The sequence below is a fragment of the Lonchura striata genome, chromosome 2 (assembly GCF_050655825.1).
Source record: "Lonchura striata isolate lonStrDom1 chromosome 2, ASM5065582v1, whole genome shotgun sequence".
NCBI classification, from domain to species: Eukaryota; Metazoa; Chordata; class Aves; order Passeriformes; family Estrildidae; genus Lonchura; species Lonchura striata.
In genome coordinates this window covers 468,059-491,506 of record NC_140704.1, presented here as the reverse complement: position 1 = coordinate 491,506, position 23,448 = coordinate 468,059, and the positions used below count along the sequence as shown (strand labels likewise).

Sequence of the window (23,448 nt, the reverse complement as noted above, 5' to 3'; positions counted from 1 at the left end):
GAGAGGTGGTGGCGGGTGCCTGGCACATTGGTGACAGTGGCAATGCCAGTGCTAGTGGCACCATGTGGGTACAGAGCTGTGACTCATCTCCACCTCCGGTGGTTTTGAGGTCGTGGGCAGGGGTTTGGGCAGGGGGAGGTGAATATTTTTGGTGTTGGTTTCTGAAGTTTCTGTGTGTGAAACTGCTGGGTGGGAGCCAGTGGTGTCTGGCCCAGCTCCATCCCGTGGTGATGAGGGGGTGCAGGATCCCAAGTGCTTCTGCTGGGTGGGATCTGGGGGCACACTGGTGCCACTGACACCCAGGGGATTCCAGGAGCAGCTAGGTGAGATGGGGCAGGGAGCAAGGGGCTGCAGGGAGCTGGGGCTCTCCTGTCTCTGGGAGTGGGCAGAGTGCTGGGGCCCCCACTGGGCCTCCTCCATTTCGGGGTGCAGGGATCTGGGGATCTCCTGACTTCCCTCTTCCATGGACATGTCTGCCCAGGCGATGGGCACAGCCTGAGCTGTGCTGGCCTTGCCCCAGCCATTCCTTCTGCCTGGCACATGCCGTGCTGGAGGTGCTGCCAGCAGGGAGGCTACAACAGGCACGGTGTGCTGTTCCTTGTCACCAAGGGGAGCTGGTGTCTCCACCAAGCCCGGGGAACGTGCTACGGGGGTCACCTTCAGCCTTGATGCCAGTGTGGGCACAAGCATGAGCGGCACATGTGTATGCACTGAGCCCGTGTCAGGGATCTGCCAGGTGACATGGTGGTGGCAGGAGATGTCCTGGCAGGAGTCATGGTGCTACTGCTAAGGGGGGCACTGCCATGGGAGAGTGGGCAGGAGGACGTTTGCTGCCATGGGGGTCCCCCACTCCCAGTCCTGCCTCTTCTCATGGGGTTTTGGCTCTGTGCTATGGACGGGGTTATCCTGCTGTGGATGTGTGACCTGGCTTCCCAGGACGTGGGTGTCTCAGTGGGGAGGTGATTGTCCTGGTGTGGACAGGCTGCCCAGGATGTGATTGTCGCAGGACAGATGTGGTTGTCCTGGTGTGGACAGGCTGCCCAGGATGTGATTGTCCCAGGACAGGTTGTCCTGCTGTGGACAGGCTGTCCAGGACATAATTGTCCTGGTGTGGACACGTGTATCCCGGTGTGAATGCCAGCATCATGGTCCCACTTCCCGCCGTGCTCGGCCCGCTGCCCCAGTGCTGGCAGTGCCAGTGGTGCCAGAGGTGGGTCCCGGCACAGGCTGGGTCCAGGAGCTTGTGAGCCCTCCGGGCAGCCCCAAGGCAGTGCGGGGCCAGGGCCGAGCCCTCTAATCGCCTCAGCAGCTCAGGCAGGCCAGGGCCGGTCCCAGGAATGTGACTCCGGCGGCGCGGGAGTGGCCGTGGCAGCGGCGCTGAGCGCCCGTGGCAGCGACGGGTCATTCCCAGCGTGGCCAGGGCTGGCAGCCACCCGGGGTCGCGGTCCTGCCCCGTTTATCGGGGCGGCCCGGCCTCTCACAAGCACGCATTGTGCCGCGGGGCCGTGCGAAGGGCGCGGCCGGCGGCGGTGCCAGCACCGGCACCGGCACGGTCCTGTCACCGCCATGGCCCCGGCTGTGTGTCCTGACCCTCCTGCCCGAGAGGAGGGCAAGGTGGTGTCACTGCAGCCATGTGGTTACGCTGGGACAGTCCTAGGGTGTCTACTCTGGACCTGTCCCCCTATCCCAGGGTGCCAGAGCGTCCTGGGAGTGGGGTTGGCCACAGGGCACCAATCAAGGCTTGTTCTGGCCCCTTTCCACAGGGCTGGCGTGAGCCCTGAGCCGTTCCCGGCCACTGCTCATCCGTGACTCAGCGACTGCAATGGAAAGCAGAAGTGTCCCCCTGTGCCCCCCCAGCTGTCCGTCATCCTTTCCAGCGGGGTCATGCCCCCGGCTCCCGGGAGCCACGTGTCCCCAGTGGCACTATCCTGCTGGCTCCCTGCTGTGGCACCTGGGGGCCAGGACCCCCTTTTTGGGTGTTTTGGTGAAAGCACAACGTTCCCGAGAACAATCCCAGTGTGTTCCCAAACTAATCCCGAGCTGCCCACGAGATTAAGCCCAAAAAGCTGCTTAGTGCCCACAGCGGCGACACCGTCCCATGCCGGCGCCCCGGCACCCAGCGAGATGGAGGCCCAGCCCCACATCCCCCCGTGGGAGGGTCCCATCCTGAATTTGGGGGGGGTTGAATGCTGGCGGCGGCTTGGCGGGCGCCCCAGGAGAGCGGCGTGGCAGGGCGGATAATCTGCCTGCTGGAATGTGGATGTGCTGGCTCCGGCCCCGGACGGGAGTGGGGATTAGGGAGAAGCCGGAGCAGGGTAGCACCGAATTTTGGGAATAGGTGGGATTCAGGGTGCGGTGAGGCTCGAGGAGCCGCAGCCTCGGCATTCACTGAGGCGCAACTCCTCGAGCCTCACCACGGCCGCCGTGCTGGCAGCCCGGCGGTGAGGGTGACGAGGATGGTGATGCCACCCATGTGAGACGCAGTCACCCGTCACCACCCTCCTCAGTCCCCCCGTCACGTGGGCCGCCTCCCGTGGCAATAAACCGGGCAGCTGCTGCCGGAGGGGTCAGCGCACCGGGAGCTGCGAGGGGCGAACGTGGGTGGGAGCTGGGTGGGGCTGGGGAAATGGGGGAGGGGTGTGGGGTTTCGGGAGGGTCGGGTGCTGCTGCGCCCCCCGAGTCTGGCACCCTGCCTGCACCCCGCAGGGTTGGGCGCTTGCCCGGGGTCCCGCTGCCCCGACTCCGCTCCCCTCCCGGCGTTTGTCTTGGCCACGGCTCTCCCATTCCAGCCGGTGGCCAAGACAAACCAGCCCGGAGCCAGCGCAGCCCGAGGAGGGGCAGCCCCGGCCCCTGCCTGCGGCGCGGCTCGGGGGCACCCCTGATCCCGCTCTGCGCCCCCAGGTTATGCTGCCCCGACAGCGTCCCCTGAGCCCCCGCGAGAAGGAGAAGGGCTAAGCCGGCCGCGCCGGGGGCCGTGCCAGCGCCATGACCCACTCACAGGTGTCTTCCGAGCTTCACCACATTGTCTCCTCAGCCTGCCAGAGCGTAAGTGCCACCGCGGGGCGGGCCCTGGCTGGGGGATGAGAGGCTGCACCCCCGACCATGCCTGGAGGGGTGCGGGTGTCGCGGCACAGCCCCCGCTGCCGCGGCACACCCGGGGGATGCCCGGGCGCTGGGCTGCGGGGCGCCGGCACTGCCGTTGCACCTACCCTACCCCCTCGCTCAGGTGTGGGGCAGAGTCCTGGGGTGCTGCCAGGCCTGTGTGGCACCTGCCCCACTGCTCAGCCACGGGGCGGGACTGCCCCACGGCAGCCCCCCGGGGCGGGCCGGGCCAGCCGTGCCGCGGTGCCGGGTGCCCGCGGGGCCGGCACGGTGCCAGTGCCGCTGGTGGCATGGCCGCGGCGGTGCCCGCAGTGCCAGCGCTGCTCTGGCGACGGTTCCCGGGCCGGGTTAATGATTGAGCCCCGTGTCACGCCGCGGCCGCCCGGTGCTGCTGGCGAGCCCCTGTTGCACGCACGTGATCGGGGATGGGACCGGCCCCGTCCTAATGGAGTTCCTCCGGGGCTCCCGGGTAAGCTGCGGCCTAGGGGGGCTGGCGGGGGCTCTCTGAGCACGGTGGCACCCAGGGCCACCCAGGGCACCGTGCCCACCTGTGCCACGGTGACGCCAGGTGCCGGGCAAGGGCGCGTGGTGGGTGCTGCTGGGGTGCAGGATGGAGCCCGGCAGGTCTGGGGCCGTGGGACCAAGGCCAAAGGGGCTTGGGGGGTCTGGGGGATCAAAGGGGTCACGGGGATGGTGGAAGGGATGTGGCAAGAGTGGGGGATGCAGGTGCAGGACGTGGTCTGATGCCAGCGCTGCCATCACGTGGCGGCGGGTGTGACGGGGTGGCGTGGGTCATCACCTGGGTCTCCCCCTACATCACCCTCCAGATAACCCCCCTGGGGGGCCCAGGGGCAACTGTGCAGTGGGTACGGGTATGGGGCACCTGTGCCCACCCCTGATACCTGTGCCCACCCCTGATACCTGGGCTGGGGTGCATGTGGGGTGGCCATAGCACAGCTGTGGACGCCCAAGTGCTTCTGGGGTGCCCACTCGGGGTGCTGGGAGCTCCCCCGCCGCTGCCCAGGGCTGTCCCTGCAGCAGATCCTGGAGCCTGGGGTGCCGCTGTACCCCCTTGCCCTCCCACTCTGGGGGTCCCAGGGTCACTGGCTGGGGCCGTGGCGGGGGGCTCGGCTGTGCAGCCCCCGCAGGGGCCGAGGGCTGCAGCCCTGGGAGGGGATTTCGGGGGGTCCGTGCAGCCCGGGGGATGGCAGCGCGGCCGCGGGGTCGCTGCAGCCCAGGGGCGATCCGAGCTCGGCCCGGGCAGCCGGTTGTGCGGGGCTCGGCGGGAGGGGCTGACGCGTCCCGGGCTGCCGGTGCGTCCCGAGGGGCCGGAGCTGGCGGGGATCGGCGCATCCCGAGTGGGCCCGGTGCATCCTGTGGGGCCCGGTGCATCCCGGGGCGGGTCGGTGCATTCCGGGGGGGGCGGGGGCCGGTCGCTCCGGGGCCGCCGCCGGTGCCGCGGTGCCGCCGGTGCCCTCTGCGTTCGCCGTCACCTTGAGACGGGCGCGAGGCGGCTCCGTCAATATTTGGCAAGGCCGGGACGGAGCCGCCGCCCCCCCGGTTCCCTCCCCCGGGCCCCCCCTCGCTGTCCCCCCGGCCCCATCCCCGGCCGGTCCCGCCGCTCCGATAAAGCGCTGCGGGAGCTGCGGAGGGAGCGGCTCCGCCATGACTCAGGTAGGACCGGCCGGGGACGCGCCCCCCGCAGCCCCCGCAGCCCCTCCCGCGCTGCCCCGCAACCGCCAGCCCCGCATCCTTCGTGCCCCCCCGCTCCGCATCCCCCGTGTCCCCGCACCCCCTGCAGCCCCCGGCCCCGCGTTACCCCCACAACCCCCCGCACCCCCCACATCCCTCTACGCCCCCAGCCCCGCCCCTGCCCCGCAGCCCCTCCCCCCAGCCCACCCTCGCCCCCCGGGACCCCCGGCACCCGCCCCGGGCAGGGGGCACGGAGCGGGGGCTCTGCGGGTGCAGGGGTGGGACAGCACGGGGGGCGGGGGGCACCAGGGCACCGCACCGGGGGTGCTGGGGCTGTTCATGGGCACGGCGCTGGTATTGCTGGGGCTGTCCAGGGGCACCGCACCGGGGGAGCTGGGCTCCAGTTCGGAGGAGAGCAGGGCATGGGACATGTGGGGGCACAGCCCAGGGCCTGGGGCTGGGGTGCTGTGGCACATGGAGTGGGGGTAACAACTGAGCCCGGGGGTGCTGGGGTGGGAAAGATGCAGGGGGTGCCAGCCCAAGGCAGAGGTGCCCAGCCCAGGGCAGGGGTGCCAGCCCAGGGCAGGCTGCACAGCCCCTGGGTGCCTTCGGGGCTCAAACAGCCCTGCCCAGGGCTCCCGTCTCGCCGGGCTGTGGGAGCGGGGCGCGCTGGGCGGCGGTGCCAGCGCTGCCGTGTGCCCGCTCATCCCTGCTGCCGGCCCGCAGCCCGAGCAGGAGGCGCTGGGCGCCGGCTCACCTGCCTTCGGGGAGGAGGAGGAGGAGAAGGACCTGAACAAGGCCCTGGGCGTGGAGCGCTTCGAGGAGATCCTGAACGACGCTCACCCTCGCAACGCTGAGGAGGCCGGGCGCAGCTACGGCGAGGAGGACTTCGAGTGTGAGCGGGGACAAGGGCGGGCACGGAGCAGGGGACGGGCAGGGAGCGGACAGGGGGCAAGCAGGGAGTAGGGAAGTGTCAGGAAATGGGCAGGGAACACAACACCAACTCCCGGTCCCCCCAGACCACCGCCAGTCGTCCCACCACATCCACCACCCGCTCTCCACGCACCTGCCCTCTGATGCCCGCCGCAAGAAAGGGATCCCAAAAAAGGGCAAAAAGAAGGCCCGGCGTGCCTCTGTCCCCGGAGAGACCCCCACCATCGAGGAGGCTGAAGAGGATGAGGATGACGCGTGCGACACGGAGACGGAGCGATCGGCGGAGGAGCTGCGGCAGCCCGGGCCAGCCGAGGCAGTGCAGGTGAGGGCAGGGCAGGGCTGGGGGCAGCGCTGTGCCCCCCTGGCTCAGCGTGTCTGGGCACAGCTGGGGCACCAGAGGAGCTGGGGCTGGTGCTGCCAAGGCGGGGACACGGCTCCCCAGCAGCCGGCTCACCCGCTGCCCCCGCAGTTCTTCTTGCAGGAGGATGAGGTGACCGACCGCCAGGCAGAGGAGCCGGCGGCCCCCGCGGCACTGCCCGGCTCCCCGCCTGCGCCCCGAGGGGGCACGGCCCCGAGGGAAGCCCAGGCCAGCAGGTGAGCTGGGGTTGGGCAGTGCTGGGCTCGTGGGCGGTGGGCAGCATCCTCTGGCCGCCCCACGGCAGGGCTGGGGGCCGGACAGCCCCTTGCAGTGCCCCAGGGCAGGGCTGGGGCGCAGAGGGGGCTCGGCACTGAGGTGGGCTCCTGCCTCGCAGCCCTGATGCAGAGCAGGGGGCTCTGGGGGACGGGGCAGCCGCCGAGGCCGGGTCCCCGGGCCGCCCTGCGCCGAAGTCACAGCCGGGGCACCGGAGCTACAACCTGCACGAGCGGCGCTGCATCGGCAGCATGACGGCTGCCGAGCAGGACCGCTACCAGAAAATGCCGACGGACGAGTCGGAGGCGCAGACACTGGCCTCGGCTGACCTGGACTACATGAAGAGTGAGTGAGGGCCGTGCAGCGGGGCTCTGCCGGTGGCCGGTCTGTGTCGGGCGAGCGGGCTGGGACAGTGGGGCTGGCAGTGCCACTGGGGCGGGGCTGGGGGTGGTGGAGCTGGCACTGCTGGGGGTGGTGGGTTTGGGACAGTGGGGCTGGCAGTGCCAGGTTGCCTCGTGGCTGCAGCCAAGCTGGGCTGGGTGCAGGCACTGACCCTGCTCCCAGAGCTAGCCACAACCGCAGGGGACCCATCCCTGGTGCCGGGGCTGGGCCGAGTCTCTGTGGAACGTGGCCAGGAGCTGGGCCCGGGGCAGCTGGAGCCAGTGAAGAAAGTAGCAGTGGTGGTGGCTCCCCTGGGCACCCACCAGCCCCAGGGACTCACAGCCCAGGACTCTCTGGGCAGCGGGTGGTGCTTTTGCTGTGGAGCTCCCACGGGAGCACAGCCAGGGCAGAGCCCATGTGCCAGTAGCCGTGGGTAGCCCTTGGCACATAGGGAGCAGGTGGCCCCGGTGCCAGGAGCCACCTGGATTGGTGGCATTGCTGGTGGTGACCAAGTGACCCCCCAGAGCTGCAGGACTTGCCCACAGCAGTGGGATGGTCGCTCTGCCCCGAGCTCTCCCTGGCAGGACATCCCACAGCTCCACGGCCGCCCGTGCCGGGGCTCGGCGTCCCCCGTGCAGGGCTCTCGGATGCAGGGCCCCACAGACGGCCACCCCCACCATCGCTGACCCCCCTCAGGTCACCGATTTGAGGACGTGCCGGGCGTGCGCCGGCACCTGGTGCGGAAGAGCGCCAAGGCACAGACGGTGCACGTCAGCAAGGACCACAAGGAGCCCAGCACGCGGCAGCGCAAGCAGGACCGGCAGCCCCACGAGGTGCGGGGTCCTGGGCGGGGTGGGGCAGGGACGGGGGCCCGGGGTCCCGGCACTGACCCGACCGTGCCCACGCAGGTGTTTGTGGAGCTGAACGAGCTGGTGGTGGACAAGAACCAGGAGCTGCAGTGGAAGGAGACGGCGCGCTGGATCAAGTTTGAGGAGGACGTGGAGGAGGAGACGGACCGCTGGGGCAAGCCACATGTGGCCTCCCTCTCCTTCCGCAGCCTCCTGGAGCTCCGCAAGACCCTGGCCCACGGTAGGGAGGCGGAGACCACCCTGTGGGGCTGATGGTGAGGCAGGGTCCTGTCCCTGCTGGCCTCAGCGCCCCCTCCATTGCCCAGGGGCCGTGCTCCTGGACCTGGACCAGAAGACGCTGCCGGGGGTGGCTCACCAGGTGGTGGAGCAGATGGTCATCACGGACCAGATCCGGGCTGAGGACCGTGCCAACGTGCTGCGGGCGCTGCTGCTCAAGCACAGGTGGGCATGGGGGGCACGAACACAGCCCCTTGCCCCCGGGCTGTGCTCCCTGAGCCGTGGGGCTGATGCTGTCCCCGGGATCCGGGCACTGGCTGTGCCACTGGGCCACCACGGACAGCCCTGTCCCTGTCCCGCAGCCACCCGAGTGACGAGAAGGAGTTCTCCTTCCCGCGGAACATCTCGGCGGGCAGCCTGGGCTCCCTGCTCGTGCACCACCACAGCACCAACCACGTGGCTGAGGGCAGCGAGCCAGCCGTCACCGAGCCCCTCATAGCTGGCCACGCCGGCGAGCACGACACGCGCATCGACGTGGAGCGGGAGGTGGGTGCCACGGCCCCCAGCCCTGCCCGGGCCCTGGGGAAGGGCCCTGACCAGCCCCCCACTCTGTCCCCACAGAGGGAGGTCCTCACTCCCACGCCCCCAGCCGGCATCACTCGCTCCAAGTCCAAGCACGAGCTGAAGCTGCTGGAGAAGATCCCAGACAACGCTGAGGCCACAGTGGTGCTCGTGGGTATGGAGGGGTGGGTGGGCCAGGGGTGTGGGCACCTCACGCCAGGCACCCTGGTGACCCCTGTGGCCCTTGTGCCCCGCAGGCTGTGTGGAGTTCCTGGACCAGCCCACCATGGCCTTTGTGCGGCTGCAGGAGGCCGTGGAGCTGGACGCCGTGCTGGAGGTGCCGGTGCCTGTGCGCTTCCTCTTCGTGCTGCTGGGCCCCAGCAGCACCCACATGGACTATCACGAGATCGGGCGCTCCATCTCCACCCTCATGTCCGACAAGGTGCTGCCCCAGGGCACGGGGGTACTGCCAGGCGGGGGTCAGGCTGTGCCAGGCTGAGGGGTTTGGGGCTGTACCAGGGTGGGGGTTCAGGGCTGTGCTGGGACTATGGTCTTGAGACACCGTTGGATTGGGGGTTTGGGGCTGTGATGGGGCCAGCAGCTCAGGACTCAGATGGGATGGGCTGGAGGGCTCAGATTATGCCAGTGCTGGGGTCTCAGAGAAATGCCAGGATGAGGGCTTGGAGCCCTGTTGGGGCTGGGGAGCTTGGGGCCATGGCAGTTTGCCAGGTAGGCCTTGCTGTGTTGGGGTCTCATGGCTGTACTGGGGAGGGGGCAGGGCTCTGCCAGGGCTGGGGGCTCAGGGCCGTGCCAGGACCAGGGCCACCCTGAGCCGTGGGCTCGGGGCTGCACGGTACCAGGCTCTCAGGAGCCACAGAGCTGCGCTGTGGGCACTGACCCTGCCGTGGCCCCCCAGCAATTCCACGAGGCTGCCTACCTGGCTGACGACCGTCACGACCTTCTGAATGCCATCAACGAGTTCCTGGACTGCAGCGTGGTGCTGCCGCCGTCCGAGGTGCAGGGTGAGGAGCTGCTGCGCAGCGTCGCCCACTTCCAGCGCGAGATGCTGAAGAAGAGGATGGAGCAGGAGCGGAGGCTGCTGCTGGAGCCCAAGTCCCCTGAGGAGAAAGGTGCTAGGGCTGGGGCCAGGGCGGGGTTTGGGGTGTCCCAGCTGTTGGGGTCTCACTGTCTCTGTCTGTGCATCTGCTCGCCCCCAGCTCTGCTGAAGCTGAAGGTGGTGGAGGATGAGGCCGAGGAGGACGACGACCCCCTGAGGCGCACGGGGCGCCCCTTCGGGGGGCTGATCCGGGACATGCGGCGGAGGTACCCCCAGTACCTGAGCGACTTCCGTGATGCGCTGGACCCCCAGTGCATTGCTGCCGTCATCTTCATCTACTTCGCTGCGCTGTCGCCTGCCATCACCTTCGGGGGGCTGCTGGGTGAGCGGGGCTGTGGGGCTGCGGGGGCGGTGCAGCTGCGGGGCTGCAGGCGGTGCTGCCCGCTCTGCGTGCCCACCCCGATGGCGTGCCTGAGCCTGTGCTGCCGCAGGAGAGAAGACGCAGGACCTGATCGGGGTGTCGGAGCTGATCATCTCCACGTCGCTGCAGGGTGTCCTCTTCTGCCTGCTGGGTGCTCAGCCCCTGCTCGTCATCGGCTTCTCGGGGCCGCTGCTCGTCTTTGAGGAAGCCTTCTTCACGGTGAGGCGCTGGGGTCTGCCCTGGGGGCTGGGGAGACAGCCCTGCCCCAGCCCCACTGCCCTGGGCAGACATCCCTGCAGCCCTCCTGCCAGGCTCTGCCCCACTGCCCAGGGCCCTGTCCAGCCCTGTGACCGTCCTGACACCTGTCTGTCCATCCATCTGTCTCACGGCTGGGCAGTTCTGCATGTCCAACGAACTGGAGTACCTGGTGGGGCGCGTCTGGATCGGCTTTTGGCTCATCCTCATCGTGCTGGTCATGGTGGCCTTTGAGGGCAGCTTCCTGGTGCGTTTCGTCTCCCGCTTCACCCAGGAGATCTTTGCCTTTCTCATCTCCCTCATCTTCATCTATGAGACCTTTTCCAAGCTGGCCAAGGTGAGCTGTGGGGTGAGCCGGGGGGCCACCTCAGGGCCAGGCAGGATGGGGCTGAACATCCCATCCTCCTGCTCCAGATCTTCCAAGAGCACCCGCTGCACGGCTGCCTGAGCGCCAACAGCTCGGCCGAGGCCTGGGGCAACGGCACTGTGGCCGTGGCCAACACCACGGCCCTGGCCACCAGCCCGGCTGCCCGCGGTGTCACCAAGGTCACGGGGCAGCCCAACACGGCGCTGCTCTCCCTTGTGCTCATGGCCGGCACCTTCTTCATCGCCTTCTTCCTGCGCAAGTTCAAGAACAGCCGCTTCTTCCCCGGACGGGTGCGTGGGGACGGCCGTGCGGCCGTGGGGCTGGGGTGAGCCTGGGTGCCGTGGGGCCAGGACGAGCCCGGGGGGCTGGGGTGAGCCAGGAGGGCTGTGGCCAGGCCGGCACTGGTGTTCCCCCAGATCCGGAGGCTCATCGGGGACTTCGGGGTGCCCATCGCCATCCTGGTGATGGTGCTGGTGGACTACAGCATCCAGGACACCTACACACAGGTGAGCAGCCACCCGCCCACTGCCTGGCAGGATGCCTAACCCCACACCCTCCTAGGGACCCCTGTGCCCCGTCCCACTGTCCTGGCTGCAGGTCAGCAGCTCTGTCTGTCCCCAGCATGGCTGCACCTGCTCGGTGCCAGTGTCTGACCTTCCCTCTCCCTGAGTCTGGCTTCTGGGGGTCCCGGTGCCTCCATGGCCCCCTCACTCTATGAGGCACAGCCCCTCTCAGCATTTGGCTCCCCCTCTCCCTGCAGAAGCTGAGTGTGCCCAGTGGGTTCTCGGTGACAGCCCCCGACAAGCGGGGCTGGGTGATCAACCCCCTGGGTGTGCAGAGTGCCTTCCCTGTGTGGATGATGGTGGCCAGTGGCCTCCCTGCCATCCTTGTCTTCATCCTCATCTTCATGGAGACCCAGATCACCACGTGAGTGCAGTGGGGGTGAGCAGGGGGCATGGGTGGGCAAGGGGAAGCCCGTGCCGTGCCAGCTGCCTGCCCTGGTTCCCAGGCTGATCATCAGCAAGAAGGAGCGGATGCTGCAGAAGGGCTCCGGGTTCCACCTCGACCTCCTGCTCATCGTGGCCATGGGTGGCTTCTTTGCGCTCTTTGGGTTGCCCTGGCTTGCCGCAGCCACCGTGCGCTCCGTCACCCACGCCAACGCCCTCACGGTCATGAGCAAGGCCGTGGCACCTGGGGACAAGCCCAAGATCCAGGAGGTGAAGGAGCAGCGGGTCACCGGGCTGCTGGTGGCCGTGCTTGTGGGTAGGTCCGGCCCTCGGGTCCTGAGGGGACTGCAGCGCAGTGGGGAGGGGGCTGGGGAGCCACGGGGGCTGCGCTGGGGAGGGGGCAGTGTGGGGAATGGAGCTGGGGCACCCTGAGCCCCGGCCAAATTGGTGTGGCCATCCTGTCCCCAGCGGACGCAGGGATGCGGGCTCCTCCCATGTGAGGGGGTTAAGTGGGCAGGGGGAAGTGGGGCTGGAGGGCTGTGCTGAGCCCCCTCCCCAGGCTGACGCTGCTCCGGCCCAGGGCTGTCCATCGTCATCGGGGACCTGCTGCGGCAGATCCCGCTGGCCGTGCTCTTCGGCATCTTCCTCTACATGGGTGTCACCTCCCTCAATGGCATCCAGTTCTACGAGCGCCTGCAGCTGCTGCTGATGCCCCCCAAGCACCACCCTGACGTCACCTACGTCAAAAAGGTGGGGAGGGGGCCTGGGGAGGCAGGACCCTTGTCCGGGACAGCAGCCAGGCTGCGCTGCCCTTGTGTGGGGACACTGCGGTGTCTGCCAGTCAGGCTGTGGCAGAGCCCTGCTTAGGGGCAGAGGGCACGCCGGGGACTCTGGGGGTGCCCCGGGCCAAGCTGTGCCCGCGGTGGGACGGGGACACGGGGCCCGGCCGGTGGCCCGGCCTGACACCGCTCTGTGCCCAGGTGCGCACGCTGCGCATGCACCTGTTCACCGCGCTGCAGCTGGCCTGCCTGGCCGTGCTCTGGGCCGTCATGTCCACTGTGGCCTCCCTGGCCTTCCCCTTCATCCTCATCCTCACGGTGCCGCTCCGCATGTGCCTGCTCAGCCGCATCTTCACCGACCGGGAAATGAAGTGTGTAAGTGCCTTCGTCGCCTGTCCGTGGGGAGGCGGGGCGGTGGGTTCCCGGAACAGGGGGTTCCCGGGGCCGGAGGGCTCCCAGGACCGGGGGTCGGTGGGTTCCCGGGACGGGGGGCTCTCGGGCTGGGAGGTTCCCGGGGCCGGTGGATTCCCGGGACGGCAGGCTCCGGGGGGCGGTGGGTTCCCGGGACGGGGGGTTCCCGGGGCCGGAGGGCTCCCAGGACCGGGGCTCGGTGGGTTCCCGGGACGGGGGGCTCTCGGGCTGGGAGGTCCCCGGGGCCAGGGGGCTCCGGGGGCGGTGGGTTCCCGGGACCGGGGGTTCCTGGGCCGGGGGTCTCCCGGGGTTCCCTCGCCGCCCCTCAGCCGCCGTGTCCCGCAGCTGGACGCAGCCGAGGCCGAGCCCATCCTGGACGAGCGGGAAGGTGTGGACGAGTACAACGAGATGCCGATGCCGGTGTGACGGGCCAGCGGCTCACGGCGGGCGGTGGGCACGGCGGGACCCCCGCGCCGCGGGCCGGGGCAGCGGCCGTGCCCGCGGGAACGGGGCCCTGCGCTCGCCGGGCCCTCGGAGGGCACTGCCAAAGGGACACCGGCCCCGGGCTCAGCCCCGCGGTACAGCCCCTCGGACGGCTGCTGCGAGCCCCCCGGGACGGGGCCCCCCGGGACGGGGTCACCCCGGGACAGAGCCCCCCGGGACAGGCTCCCCGGGACGGGGCGCCCCGGGACAGAGCTCCCCGGGACAGGCTCCCCGGGACAGAGCCCCCCGGGACAGGCTCCCCGGGACGGGGCCCCCCGGGACAGAGCCCCCCGGGACAGAGCCCCCCGGGACAGGGTCCTCCAGCCCCTCGGCTCCCGCCCCACCCTCAGGCGCCAGCTGAACCCCGCCGGGGTTTACGGAACAGGCAATTCAAAGGCAATAAACAGCTTTATTCCGAGCACGGGGCTCAGGGCACAGGTGCTGGGACCCCCCTGCCAAGGGAGGCCTGCTCCGGGCAGTCCCTGGGGGGCTGCCGGGGTGGGGCCGGGGCCCTCCCGCTGCCTTCAAGTAATAAAGAGACCGGACTTTGCACACTTTTCACCAGTTTTATTGGAAAGTTCCCCTTTCCCTAACACCCCCCTCCTCTGGGCCCAGGCCCTGGGAACAGCCCCATGTGCACACCCGCTCCCGGCCCTGCACAGGACTCCCTGCAGCCCCCCGGGACCCCTGCGCCCCACGGAGGGGCCAGGCCCAGCACCCCAGCCCAGAAGCCGTGCTGGGGACACAGGGATAACCCCAGTGCCCAGGGAAGCCCAGGCCAGGCCCAACAACAGCAACAGACCGGGCTGAAGTGGCAGAGCTGGGGCAGGGGGGCCACGAGGGACCTTCCCCAGTAACTCCCCCCACCCCCCAGCACCCCTCAAGTCACACCCCGGCCCCCCATAACAGCAATAAATAATCTCACACTCCCTCAGCCCCACTGCGGGAGCAGGTGCCCACGGCCTGGCCCCACAGCCGGACCCCCCCCAAGATGGGGAGCATCTCCATATCCCCCTGACCCCCGGGATGGGGGGCAGCTCCGTATCCCCCTGCACAGGGGAAGGGGCTGGCAGCACCCACCTGGCCCCCCACACCCCCCGGATCCGTCCCTCAGAAGCGCAGCTCCCTCAGCTTCTGCCGCAGGTAGTGCTTGGCCTCCTCGATGCCACTCACCTTCTCCAGCTCCGTGTAGGGCAGCTGTGAGGGGACAGGGACGATGTCAGAGCGGTGACAGCGTGTCTGCCCCACCTGTATCCCCAGTACCTCCAGCCCCCTGCCCCACTCAGCCTTCTGTGGTGGTGGGAGGAAGAGACAGGACGTAGATCCCTCCCCAGAGAAGGAAGGCAGCGTGGCTCCTGCCGAGGGCATGGACAGAAGTGTGGGCACTGGCATGGCAAGTGCAGACAATGCCCAGCTCCAGGCTCGTCCAGCCTGAGCTCAGCCCTGGACAGGTGGTGCAGGCACACAGAGGGAGGAACCTCAAGCCTCACCCCACCCTCGAGCCCCTGTCAGCACCCTCCATGGAAGGTGACAGGGAAGTGCGGGGGGCACTGGAAACCCTGCGGGTCCAACAGCCCTGAGGGCACCAGCAGCACTCACAGAGCAGGACTGAGGGTCACTGGGACCCGTGCTCCAGCCAGCACAGGGCAGGAATAAAGCTTCCGAGGGCTGGAGCCCCTCAACCCGCAGGTGAGAGCTGGGGGTGTTCACCTGGAAAGAGAAGGCTCTGGGGAGACCCTTTAGAGCCCCTTCCAGTGCCTGAAGCAGCTCCAAGAGAGTTGGAGAGGGACTTTCATCAAGAGCTCGGAGGGACAAAACAATGGGGAATGCAGGGATAGGTGGGATATGGGGAAGGAATTCCTGGCTGGGAGAGTAGGCAGGCCCTGGCAGAGGGTGCCCAGAGAAGCTGTGGCTGCCCTGGAAGTGTCCAAGGCCAGGCTGGACATTGGGGCTTGGAGCAGCCTGGGATAGTGGAAGGTGTTCCTGCCCATGGCAGGGGCTGGCACTGGATGGGCTTTAAGGTTCCCTCAGCTGGGTCCCTGCTGTGCCTTCTGCAGGAGGGACACCACCCTGGCCAGCCCAGCCCAGCCCAAACAGCAGCTCAAGGGAGAGCTGGCCCTGCTCCAGCCTCACTGCTGGGCAGCTCCCAGGTGATTCCTCAGCTGAGTCACAGGACTGGAGCTCTGCACAAACACAGGGCTCTGGGCTGCTGAGCTAGAATGAGGGAGCTGCGGCAGGCACAGCCTGGTGGCAGGAGGGAGTGAAACTGTTTGGGAAAGGCTGTGGGATGGCACGGTGAAGGCACTGCTGCAATCCTGGTCCTCTCTGCAGTGCAAGAGTGAACAGGACAGAGGGCACATTTCCAGTGCCATTTTCCTCAGAAAGACTCATCCTCAGGCTAAAACCACCCACAGAGTAGCACGTGGGAGCTGCACATCCCAAACCAGCACCTGGAGTGTGCCAAAGAAGCTGCACACCTGAGGGCTCTCCCAGTCCCAGCATTCGGCAGGGAACAGCTGGGGCTGGAACCAGGGGGGCAGGGCTCTGGCACAGGTGGTGAACCAACCTCCCTGCAGCCCCCTCGGCACACGGGATCACAGGTCACCACATGTGGACCCGTGTGTGTCCCCCACACCTGATGCTGCCACTGTGCCTGTGTCTGCCAGCCTGGCTGAACACCCTCCTTTTCCCCTTCCCCTCACTCAGGTCGGGTCTTAGCTCACAGGACAGACTGTCCCTTGTCTCTGCTTTCCATCAGGGCTGGTGTCACCCACCAGCTGCATGGAAAAAGTCCTGCATGGGGTGGGGGAGGGCGAGGAGACATGAGGATGAGTCATCCCTGCTTCCTCTCACAGGGACAGGAGTGTTTACACTGGGGATGCCAGCTCCCTGCCCATCAGATGCCAGCTCACAGCTCATCACCCCGTGTCCCCTGGCCCCGAGGGGGGCAGTCCCACCTACCTGCACCAGACAGTATCCCAGCAGCCGCAGGTGCCGGTCCCTCATGGCCCGGGAGCCCACCAGGATGTCGGAGTTCTGGCAGTAGTGCCACTTGTCATTGACCGACAGCACCACCCTGTACAGGGGACAGCAGCGAGCGTGGCGTCACCCACGGCACAGCATCACCCCGCCCCATGGACCCCGCTCCTCAGCACCACGGAGCTGAAGAGCAGCTCCCCAGCCGAGCCCAGACCCTGCTGGTGGCAGGGACAGCTGTGTGGGGACGTGGGTCTGTGGGTGCCCCAGGGCACTGGGCAGAGAGGGGCCAGGGCTGAGTGTCTCAGCGAGCAGGAGGCCAGGGCAGTGCCAGGGTGGCCATCCTGCTGGAAGGGACCAGGGACATTCCCGGGGACGTGGCCCTGCCCGTACCTCTGGATCTCCTCGGCGCCCTGCGGCCCTTCGCCCGGGCCCCGCTTGGGGCTGGGCCGGCACGGTGAGGGTGAGGGCTGGGGCCCAGCGTCCTCGCTGGCCGGGGGGCTCTGCTCCTCGGGCTGCTCCTGGGCCTGCTCCCCCTGGAAGCAGCCGTGCTCCTGGCCGGGGCAGCCGGCGGCCTCCTCCTCCTCCTCCAGGATTTTGCCGATGGGGAACTGGAAGAGGGAGGCGGTGGAGGCGCGGGGGGAGCAGTCGGGGGTGCCGGGCGGCGGCGCCGAGAGGCACTCGGAGGGGCTGCTGAGCGTGGAGCTGCCCGGGCTGGCCAGGGACGGCTCCTTGCTCAGCCCACAGTAATAGTCCGAGGGGGGCTGGAAGCAGGGTCCCCCCGGGGCCGGGCAGAGCGCCGGCAGGAACCGCCCGGCCCGGCCGCTCTCCCGGGGCCCTGGGGGGCTGCTGGGCGTCTCCGGAGCAAACGGGGCAAAGTCCTGCAAATCTGAGGTGAGGGCGAGGACGCTGGACCGCAGGGACATGGTGACAGGGGACGTGGCCGGGGGTGCCCTGGAGGCTGCCGGAACGCGCGAGAGAGGCAGCACCGTGCCTGAGCGGTTGATCCACAGCAGGAAGTCTGCGGGAGAGAGAACAGCGATCAGCAGAACTCTGTGCCCCAGCTGGGACTCTGAGCCAGCAAACAGACGCAGGGGAAGCCCCCTTCTTCAGTGGGAGGGCTCAGGAAGCTTTGTCCCAAAGGCAGTGTCACAGGGAAGGCAGTGACAAACCAGCCAGAGCTCATTCTGCCCCAAATCCCACCTGGCAGCCCACAGCCCGGGGGGTTACCTGTGCAGTACCCGGGAGGCAGCACCTCGTCCTGCCGGTAGCATTCCTCTCCCACCAGCTGTCGCAGAGCCTCGGCCACCAGCCCCTTGTAGCTGCAAGGAGGGGACAATCAGGGGGGCACTGCAGGGGCTGGCATGTCCCCCAGCACTGCTGGTGCTGAGTACATCAGTGTGGAGATGGGGAACCCCCCTGGAGTGGGATGCACAGGCCTGGAGTTTTGGGCTCTGCTGTTGGGAGTCAAGAGGGGATGGGCTCCAGTCCTTTTTGCAGAAAAGCTCCTTGCAGTACTGGGACACCAAAAGCCGCCCAAAAGGGCTGCCCAGCCCTGGCACCACTGCCCAGGGCAGGGGGGAGTCCCCATCTCTGAGCCACATGGATGTGGTACTTGGGGACATGGTCAGTAGTAGCATTACAGTGCTGGGGGACAGGTGGGCTAAGGGACTAGGTGACCCAGCATTATTATGACATCTTAATCAGATGAGCAGTTCCTTCATGCAAGCACCCTTCCTCCTCTGCCCAGGTCCTGCTGGGGAAATGGGATGTGCAGGATGCACTTTCATCATCGGATTTTTTACTCTCCTCATTGTCAGTCTGAAAGCCTTCACCTGTACGCCAGTCTCCTGACCTCCTGCAGGTCCTGCTTCCAGCAGGTGGTATCCCCCAAAATGCTTGGGGTGTGGTGAGGCTGGAGTGGCAGAGAGAGAGCACTGACTGCGAGAATGCCTTGGGAAGGGAGCCTGTGCACCCAGCTTCTGCCTCCCGCTGTTGGTAACTCTGCCTGGACCCAGAGGCCTTTCCAAACCAGTTCTCCTGTACGAATACCACCTCTTCTTCACTGAGGTCTCCGAGGCTTTCCCAACCCAAACAATTCTGCAACTCTAAGTTATTCTGTGATCCTAGAGTGCCACCCCACAGGCTTTGGAGCTGCCACAGGGGCCTTCACGCCGGCACCACGTGGGATCCTGCCAGAGCAGGTGACGGACCCCCTGTCCCCCCCGCAAGGGACGGCAGAGGCTGCTCCCCTCGGCCCTCACCTGTACTTCCTGTTGGCCTCGTCGGCGGTCAGGGCGTGCTCGAACATGAGGACGCGGTAGCGCGGGTCGAGGCGGGGGCCGCTGTACTCGCGGAACTCCAGCTCCACCGCCGCGTCCAGCAGCGACAGGTACCGGCGCACGATCAGCGCGTAGGGGCTGCCTGCGGGGCAGCGCGCATGGAGCCCACCGGCACCGGCTCCCCCGGCCCCGCCCCGCCGCCGGGACGCCCCGACCCCCGCCGGGAGCACCCCGGCAACGGCCCCACGTACTCATGACGTTGGTGATGAAGCCTGGCGAGAAGACCTGGTGCAGGACGGTCTGTGGGAAGTGGCTGAGCTGGAACATGGACATGAGGATGTTGACGGTGGCCAGCGGGGAGCTGCCGGCCTTCTGCTCCAGGATGGCCTCCAGCTTGGGGAAGAGCTCGCCGTGGTTGGAGGGGCGGTAGTTCATCCGGCTGAAGGGAAACACCAACTTCTGGATCACCTGCGGCAAGAGAGGCGTGTGGGGCTGGGGTGGGACAAGGGACAAGTCGGGGCCACCTGCCCAGTGCTGCGGAAAGACAGATGCTCAGAACCCGCCAGGACTGGGGCACAGCCCCTGGAATACCCCATCGAGATGGAGGAGGGCCATGGCTCCTCTGCCCAGGTGCACCCACAGATGGAGGTGAGCGCTCACCTTGCTGTCGAGCTGCTCGCCGCGCTTCAGCAGGAAGTTGGCGATGGTGTCGAGCAGCCGCGGCTCGCGCAGCCGGTGCCGCGCCACGTACTTGGCGATGAGGGCCATGGTGTAGGGGGTGAGGTTCTCTGCCTTCCGGGGCAGCCACTCTGCCGAGCCAACACAGCAGGGAGGCCGTCAAAGGGGCCAGCTCTGTCCCCACCCCAGGTCCTCTGCAGCCACCACAGCCCAGGCAGGTGGGAGGACAGGACCAGACAGGAGCGCCAGTCCCAAAAACCTCAAGGGCCAGGCAGCTCCTAGAATCTCTCAGGTATGGGTCAGGTGAGAGGCTGAGGCAGATTCCTGTTGCATGCAGCCAGAAGGCACAGATGGAGCACAGCTGTAACATGCACGGGTGGGGCCTTCTGCAAAACCCCTGTCAGGGGGCTGGGCTATCAGTGACAAGGGTGGCCACGACACAGGGATCCTTCTGCTCCAGTTCCGCGGCTTGCAGGGTCTCAGCTGAGCTTGCACCACCCAAACATGCCCAAGGCCAGGGAAGGCATCTGCGAGGCTGCCCCCCACTCGGCCAGAGGCCCCCATGTCCTCTGCCTGACCAGAGCTCCACACCCCCAATGCGGGTGGCAGTGCCGCACCCCGCCTGGGCACCCCTCACCTGCCATGCTGCGGATGAAGCGCTCCTGCCGGTTCTCGTAGAAGAGCTGGGAGCTGAAGATGGCCTCCAGGGCCTTGTTGTTGGCCTCCTGGGCACACAGGGCCAGCATCTCGTCCAGCAGCGCCAGCTCGTGCTCCCTCATGGCGCTGACCTGGCCCAGCGTGTGCCGCACCAGGCGCAGGATCTTGCGGTTGTTGATGAGCTGCTGGTCGGAGGCGGCGTGGCCCTGCAGCGCCTGCGCCCGCAGCCGGTAGTAGGAGAGCAGCAGGAAGAGGGTCTGGGGGTGCCGCTCCTTCTCCAGGTGCCGCTCCAGGCTGCTGAGGCAGGACTCGACCAGCGGGTGGGGGCTGGAGGGGTGCAGCCGCATCACGCTGCTGAACACCATCGACACGTCCTTCTGGTTGAAGCGGCCCAGGCGGCTGCGGGACTCGTCCTCCAGCACCCGCACGAGCGGCGACTCCCCGGGCAGACCTGGGGGTGAGGGGCACAGGCACGGCTCAGATGGGGCACGGATCACGGCTCAGCACCGTGGACACGCCTCAGCTCCACGGCACAACCAGGAGGCCACTGCCATGACCGGATGGATGTGCTGATCAGTGACCAAACTGAGAAGGGGAAGGGAGGGGAAGGCAAAGCACTGGCAGAACGTCAGAGCAGCCGCACCATGGGAAACCCTGCGTGGAGCTGTGGGGTCATTCCCACCCATCCCACTGGAATGGGAGCCCTGCAGCTCACCCGCAGCAGCAAGGCTCAATTCCTAAGTCTCAAACATCTCAAAGACAAGTAATTCATAGAATCCCAACATCTAAGACTGTTTTGGGTTGGAAAGAACCTTAAATCCCATCCAGTTCCACCCCTCTGACATGAGCAGGGTCATGTCCACTAGACCAGGTTGCTCCAACCTGGCCTGAAGCACTTCCAGGGGCTCTGAGCACTGAAAAAACTCACCTCAAAAAGTTCATAAAAAAAAGTTGTGGTTGGAAAACAACTGCGACATCCCATGTGACCAAACTAAACCCTGTTTGTTCCAGCAGGGACTAATCCTTTGGCTTTTTTGACCTTCTCCTGTTTCCCAGCTCAGCTTTAGTTGTGCGACCTGGCTCCCAGGGAAACACTTCCCTGCAGCTCAGGACGTGTTATCCAGGCCTGGGCACAGGCTCAGTGCCTCGGCTGTCAGGAGGGATCTCCTCAGCAGAGGCAAAGAGCACTGGGGGGGCCTGGATTTCCCCATCACCCCAGGATTCGGGCGGGCACAGGCCGCAGGGCAGCACAGGGCGAGTCACTGCGGGTTATTGTTAATCAGAGCTCAGCTGGGGGAACGTGCAGAATTGGTCTGAGCAGCCGCTTTGTTCCGTAAAAAGGCCTCAAAAGAAAGCTGGAGTTTGTGTTAATGAGGGACAAGGGGGCAGAACGAAGTGGGGGGCACGGCAGAGCCGTGGGGGCCCAGCATGGGGAGCCTGGCGAGGCCAGCGGCGCCGCAGCCCCGGCTCAGTGTCAACAAACAGCCGGCGCCGCCGGCCCGGGACGGGCGCAGGACCGGCCCCCCAGCCAGGCAGAGGCTCGAGTTACTGCGTCAACCGTGGCCGGGCGGCTCCGCCGAGCCCTGGCCCGGCAAGGCCGCGGGGAACGGCAACAAGAACAGGATGGGGGGAGCCACGGGCAGGAGGGCAGGCACCCGCCAGATCGTGGAATCCTGGAATTGTTTGGGTTGGAAGGGCCCTTAAAGATCATCCAGTTACAACCTCCTGCCGTGACCAGGGACACCTTCCACTAGACCAGGTTGTTACAAGCCCCATCCAACCTAGCCTTGAACACTTCTAGGGATGGGGCAGCAACAGCTTCTCTGAGCAGCTTGTGCAGGGCCTCCCAACCCTTGCAGGGAAGAATTCCTTCCAACTATCTCATCTAATCCTGCCCTCTGGCCGTGGGAAACCATTCCCCCTTGTCCTGTCCCTCCAGGCCCTTGTCCAAAGTCCCTCTCCAGCTCTCGGAGCATCTCTGTGGCCTCCTCTGGGCTCGCTCCATGTCTTTCTGCTCTTGGGCTTCAGAGCTGGAAGCAGACCTGCAGGTAGGGCCCCATCTGAGTGGGACAGAGGGGAAGATTCCCTCTACTGCCCTGCTGTCCACTCCTCTTTGGATGTGGAACCCATCCCCTTCCTTGCCGCAGGAGAGCTTGCAGGGTCAACCCGGCCCACAGACGGAGGCACCTCTGGGACGCAGCCTTCCCTGGGACACAGCCCCTCGGGATGCGGCCTCCCCAGCTCAGCAGCACCCCAAGGAAGCTGTACAGGAACTCAGATACCTCAAACCCTCTCTCCCAACACAGCAACACCCGGTGACATGGGGCTTGTGCCCTCCGAGAGTGCAACCAAACCCATGGTCTCCCCCATCGGTGCTCAGGTGTTTCCTGGTTTTCAGGGCTTGGCACTTCAGCTGGAACAGACAGCGCCCAGGAGCGGCTGATACACATCCTGCCAGGCAGGGCTGCCCAGCATCGACCTCCCGGGCAGCTACAGACCCTCAGCCCTCCTGCCCTGGAGGAGCAGCGCATCCCTGCTGAATGAGCCCCCGAGCCCTGCCCAGAGCCCCCAGTGGTCACAGCCCCATCTGCCACGGACCCAGCGCTACAGAAACGCCACGGAGCAGTGTAGCTTCTGGCGCTGCCGCAGCGCTGTGCTCCCCAGCCCGGAGCCCCGGAGCTCACCCAGCGCGGCCGCCGCGTACAGGCAGTTGACGATGCTGAAGTTGTCGAACTTGGCGCAGCCGCTGACGATGGCCTGGCAGAGCACGTGGAACTCGGGCTGCTCCAGCACCTGCCCCGCGGGCCCGCGGCCGTCCCCAGCCCCCACGGGCGGCCCCGGCTGCTGCTGCAGGAGCTGGCCCAGCTTGTGAAGCGCTATGGGGTAGTGACTGGCCGACACCTTGCCCGGGTTCTGCGTGACCCAGCGGAGCACCTCGCCCACGCTGCGCGAGCGCTCGATCAGCCGCTTCATGGTGAAGAAGGTGTCGTAGCTCATCTTCTCGTGGATGAAGTTCCAGCTCTTCCTCTTGCCGTGGGCCCGGCCCCGGCCGCCGTCCGTGTGCACGGCGGGCAGCAGCCCATGGCCGTAGGGGTCCAGGGGCAGCAGCAGCCGCGGCCTGGCCTTGCCGGCGCAGCAGCAGGCGGGGAACATCGCGGCACCGCGGCGCTCACGGGCAGCCGGGCCCCGCGGGCCCGCCCGGGTCAGAGCGCGGAGCCATGGGCACAGCAGCGGGCACAGCATGGCGGGGGCGGCGCGGCGCGGGGGGCTCCGCGGCTCCGGAGGACCCTGCGGGACAGAGCGGCGGGGCCGTGACGGAGGGAACCGCGGGCCGGCCGGGGGGCCAGGGGCGGCCGCTCCCCCCACCCACCGGGATCCCCGGCCCCGGGCGCCCGCACGGCTCCCCGGCACCGGGCCCGCCGCCCTGTCCGGGCCCGCGTCCCGCTCGGCCCCGCGGTGCCGGGACCTCCCGCCTGCCCGGTGTCCCCCGCCCCTCTCCCGGGCATACCCCGACCTCCACCGGCACCAAGCCCGCCCGGGTCCCCCCGGCGGCTCTCCCTGCCCCCCCCACGCGGCCCGGCCGTACATGGCGCTGGCGGCCGCTCGCTCCCGCCGCCACCGCCGCCGCTCAGCGCCGCCGGGGCACGGGCACGGCCCGGGAGCGCAGCCCCGCCGCCATCTTCCCGCGGCCCCGCCCCGCGCGCGGCGCTTCCGGGGCGGGGCCGGCGCGCGCCGCATGCAAATCAGCGC

The 23,448-nt window shown here is 67.8% G+C and overlaps 2 protein-coding genes across 8 annotated transcripts in view; one reads left to right on the top strand and one right to left on the bottom strand.

The window, feature by feature from the left end:
* SLC4A2 (solute carrier family 4 member 2) overlaps positions 1-13,659 on the top strand; it is a 16,196-nt gene extending 2,537 nt beyond the window's left edge. For 2 of the 6 annotated variants that reach the window (XM_085572857.1, XM_085572858.1), the window contains 21 exons: positions 2,902-3,045; positions 5,521-5,689; positions 5,814-6,049; positions 6,197-6,321; positions 6,480-6,703; positions 7,436-7,572; positions 7,648-7,828; positions 7,914-8,049; positions 8,187-8,370; positions 8,446-8,560; positions 8,643-8,827; positions 9,302-9,824; positions 9,934-10,082; positions 10,261-10,455; positions 10,533-10,775; positions 10,902-10,991; positions 11,246-11,412; positions 11,495-11,748; positions 12,013-12,182; positions 12,413-12,586; positions 12,968-13,659. In XM_085572857.1, coding sequence (XP_085428983.1) covers positions 2,986-3,045; positions 5,521-5,689; positions 5,814-6,049; positions 6,197-6,321; positions 6,480-6,703; positions 7,436-7,572; positions 7,648-7,828; positions 7,914-8,049; positions 8,187-8,370; positions 8,446-8,560; positions 8,643-8,827; positions 9,302-9,824; positions 9,934-10,082; positions 10,261-10,455; positions 10,533-10,775; positions 10,902-10,991; positions 11,246-11,412; positions 11,495-11,748; positions 12,013-12,182; positions 12,413-12,586; positions 12,968-13,048 — 3,798 coding nt within the window. In that variant the 5' untranslated portion in view covers positions 2,902-2,985 and the 3' untranslated portion in view covers positions 13,049-13,659. Of the gene's footprint in view, positions 1-2,901; positions 3,046-3,417; positions 3,572-4,628; positions 4,777-5,520; positions 5,690-5,813; positions 6,050-6,196; positions 6,322-6,479; positions 6,704-7,435; positions 7,573-7,647; positions 7,829-7,913; positions 8,050-8,186; positions 8,371-8,445; positions 8,561-8,642; positions 8,828-9,301; positions 9,825-9,933; positions 10,083-10,260; positions 10,456-10,532; positions 10,776-10,901; positions 10,992-11,245; positions 11,413-11,494; positions 11,749-12,012; positions 12,183-12,412; positions 12,587-12,967 lie in introns of those variants that run through there. The other 4 variants (XR_014953190.1, XM_021538995.4, XM_085572859.1 and 1 more) reach the window with 4 other exon arrangements.
* On the bottom strand, positions 13,658-23,425 carry FASTK (Fas activated serine/threonine kinase). 2 transcript variants are annotated; one of them, XM_085572869.1, is made up of 11 exons: positions 23,285-23,425; positions 22,383-22,986; positions 19,679-20,149; positions 19,024-19,172; positions 18,615-18,831; positions 18,346-18,505; positions 17,312-17,403; positions 16,475-17,102; positions 16,067-16,181; positions 14,705-14,815; positions 13,658-14,302 (listed from the first exon to the last, which is right to left on the bottom strand). In XM_085572869.1, the coding sequence occupies exons 2-11, from the start codon at positions 22,939-22,941 to the stop codon at positions 14,216-14,218; spliced, it is 2,589 nt and encodes an 862-aa protein (XP_085428995.1). In that variant the 5' UTR covers positions 22,942-22,986; positions 23,285-23,425; the 3' UTR covers positions 13,658-14,215. The 2 variants fall into 2 exon arrangements, with proteins under 2 accessions (XP_085428995.1, XP_031359633.2); XM_031503773.3 differs by lacking the exon at positions 14,705-14,815 and having other exon boundaries at positions 23,285-23,424.
* Between the last annotated feature and the right edge of the window lie 23 nt (positions 23,426-23,448).